At 62.4% G+C, this 1,629-nt stretch overlaps 1 gene segment (V, D, J or C); it reads right to left on the bottom strand.

Annotated features, from left to right (window-relative positions):
- LOC101633388 overlaps positions 1-1,629 on the bottom strand; it is a 6,135-nt gene that overhangs the window by 3,352 nt on the left and 1,154 nt on the right. Inside the window, 1 exon segment of the V gene segment in view lies at positions 1,510-1,625. Within this exon segment, the coding sequence occupies positions 1,510-1,625 (116 nt within the window).

Genomic DNA, 1,629 nt, shown 5'->3' with positions numbered 1-1,629 from the left:
TGGGTCCTCACATGCCACAGGGGGTCCCCGTGCTGAGTGACTGTCGCAGGGCGACTGCTGGTGCAGTGGGGGGCCGGTGTGCTCTGGGGCGGGCCCCTGCTTGGAGGGCCTGGGCAGTCAGCTCTGTGGCCCTCCCACAGGACATGGAGCTGTGACCGAGGCCGTGACTGGTGTTTGTGGGGTCCCTGCGGGGTGCTGTGTCCCTGGGCCCAGCGCCTGTCCTGGCTGTGGGGTGCCCTCATGCAGGTGAGGAGAGAAGGACCCAGACCTGGCCCGGGGCTTAGGGGCACCTGAGGTTGGAAGCTCAAGTCCAGGCCTGACCCGGCCTGGCGAGCCCCGAGGGTTCAGGTCTGTGCCCAGCGCTGTCTACCCTGGCCACTGAGGACACACAGCAGGGAGACTGGACGCAGCAGGGCCAGAGCAGGCGGGGCTCCCCTGTGCACCCCGTGTCTGGGGAAGCTCTCCTCTGAGACTGTGTCACTAGTCTGCCGTCATCGGAAATACACGGAGACGCTCTGCTGGTGAGGTAGGAATGCCCCTACATAAACGCATCACGGCAGAGACAGATTTCGGATTAGAGCCCCAGGCTCCCCACTTCCATGCAGCCGGGAGGGCCCTTCCGGAGGTGCAGCTGTGGGAGGGGTACACCTGTCACTCTCCCTGCTACGGTCATGCTGTCCGAGGTCCCAAGAGGGCGGACACTCAGGTAACAGTTTATTGGTGGATGTTTTTGCTTTGAAACTTAGATCTTGTGATAGTCTGAGAAACGCCTGGTCCTCCCCGGGCTGATAATCTGCGCCTGGATTGGGGAGCAGATGAGGGGCGAGCTCCACACAGGTTGGGAGCACCGGGGCCCAGAATAGACTGGGGCCTGGTCACCCTGCATCAGCCATGAAGTCGGAGCCAGTGTGGACTCTCCCGCAGACGGTCAGTAGGTGACACTCACTGACCGGGCTGTTTCCTGTCACTCACTCATTACACGGGGGCCCACAGACCCTGTCCTGCCAAGGTCAGAGTCCCCTCCTGTCTGTGCCCAACCCTCACCCCACTTCCTGGCTGGGCAGCAGGTTGTTGTGCTCTGGGCTGTGGCTTCTGCAGGGCTGTGCCAAGCTGCTGGCACAGAGATACCAGGCTGCGTTATCCTGCCCCACGGAGGTCATGGTCAGCTCAGAGGTGAAGTTACTGAACTGCGTAACGTTGAATCCAAAAGAAATGGCTCCTTTTTCATAAACTTTTCCAACATAATAGCTCACCAGGAACTCCAGGCTCTGGCCAGGGTTCTGCTTGTACCAGTACACAGTCCGGTGTCCCTTCTCATAGCAACACGTCAGGGTCACGCTCTTTCTTCTCGCTGTGACCACTTACCTGGGGGTCTGCGTGACAGCGGCGTCCCCTGGGCCTGTGGGAGAGACAGACGGGCTGAGGCAGAGCCAGGGAGCCTCTGGCAGCCGTCACGGGCAGGCGGGTCCCGGCTGCCGAACCCTCGGGGCTCCCAAGCTCAGGCCCCACCTGTTCCCAGGAGACACAGCAGAGGAGCTTGGCGCCCATGGCGGCCTTGAGACCGGCCAGCTCCTGCCCAGGGGTCTGGGGTAGGCACCTCCTGGGCCCTGGTTGGACACTCGCCGCTGA

Source organism: Condylura cristata, unplaced genomic scaffold (assembly GCF_000260355.1).
Source record: "Condylura cristata isolate star-nosed mole 26May11 unplaced genomic scaffold, ConCri1.0 scaffold00005, whole genome shotgun sequence".
NCBI lineage: Eukaryota > Metazoa > Chordata > Mammalia > Eulipotyphla > Talpidae > Condylura > Condylura cristata.
The sequence above is the reverse complement of the archived record's forward strand: the minus strand, read 5'-3'. Positions and strand labels throughout refer to the sequence as shown.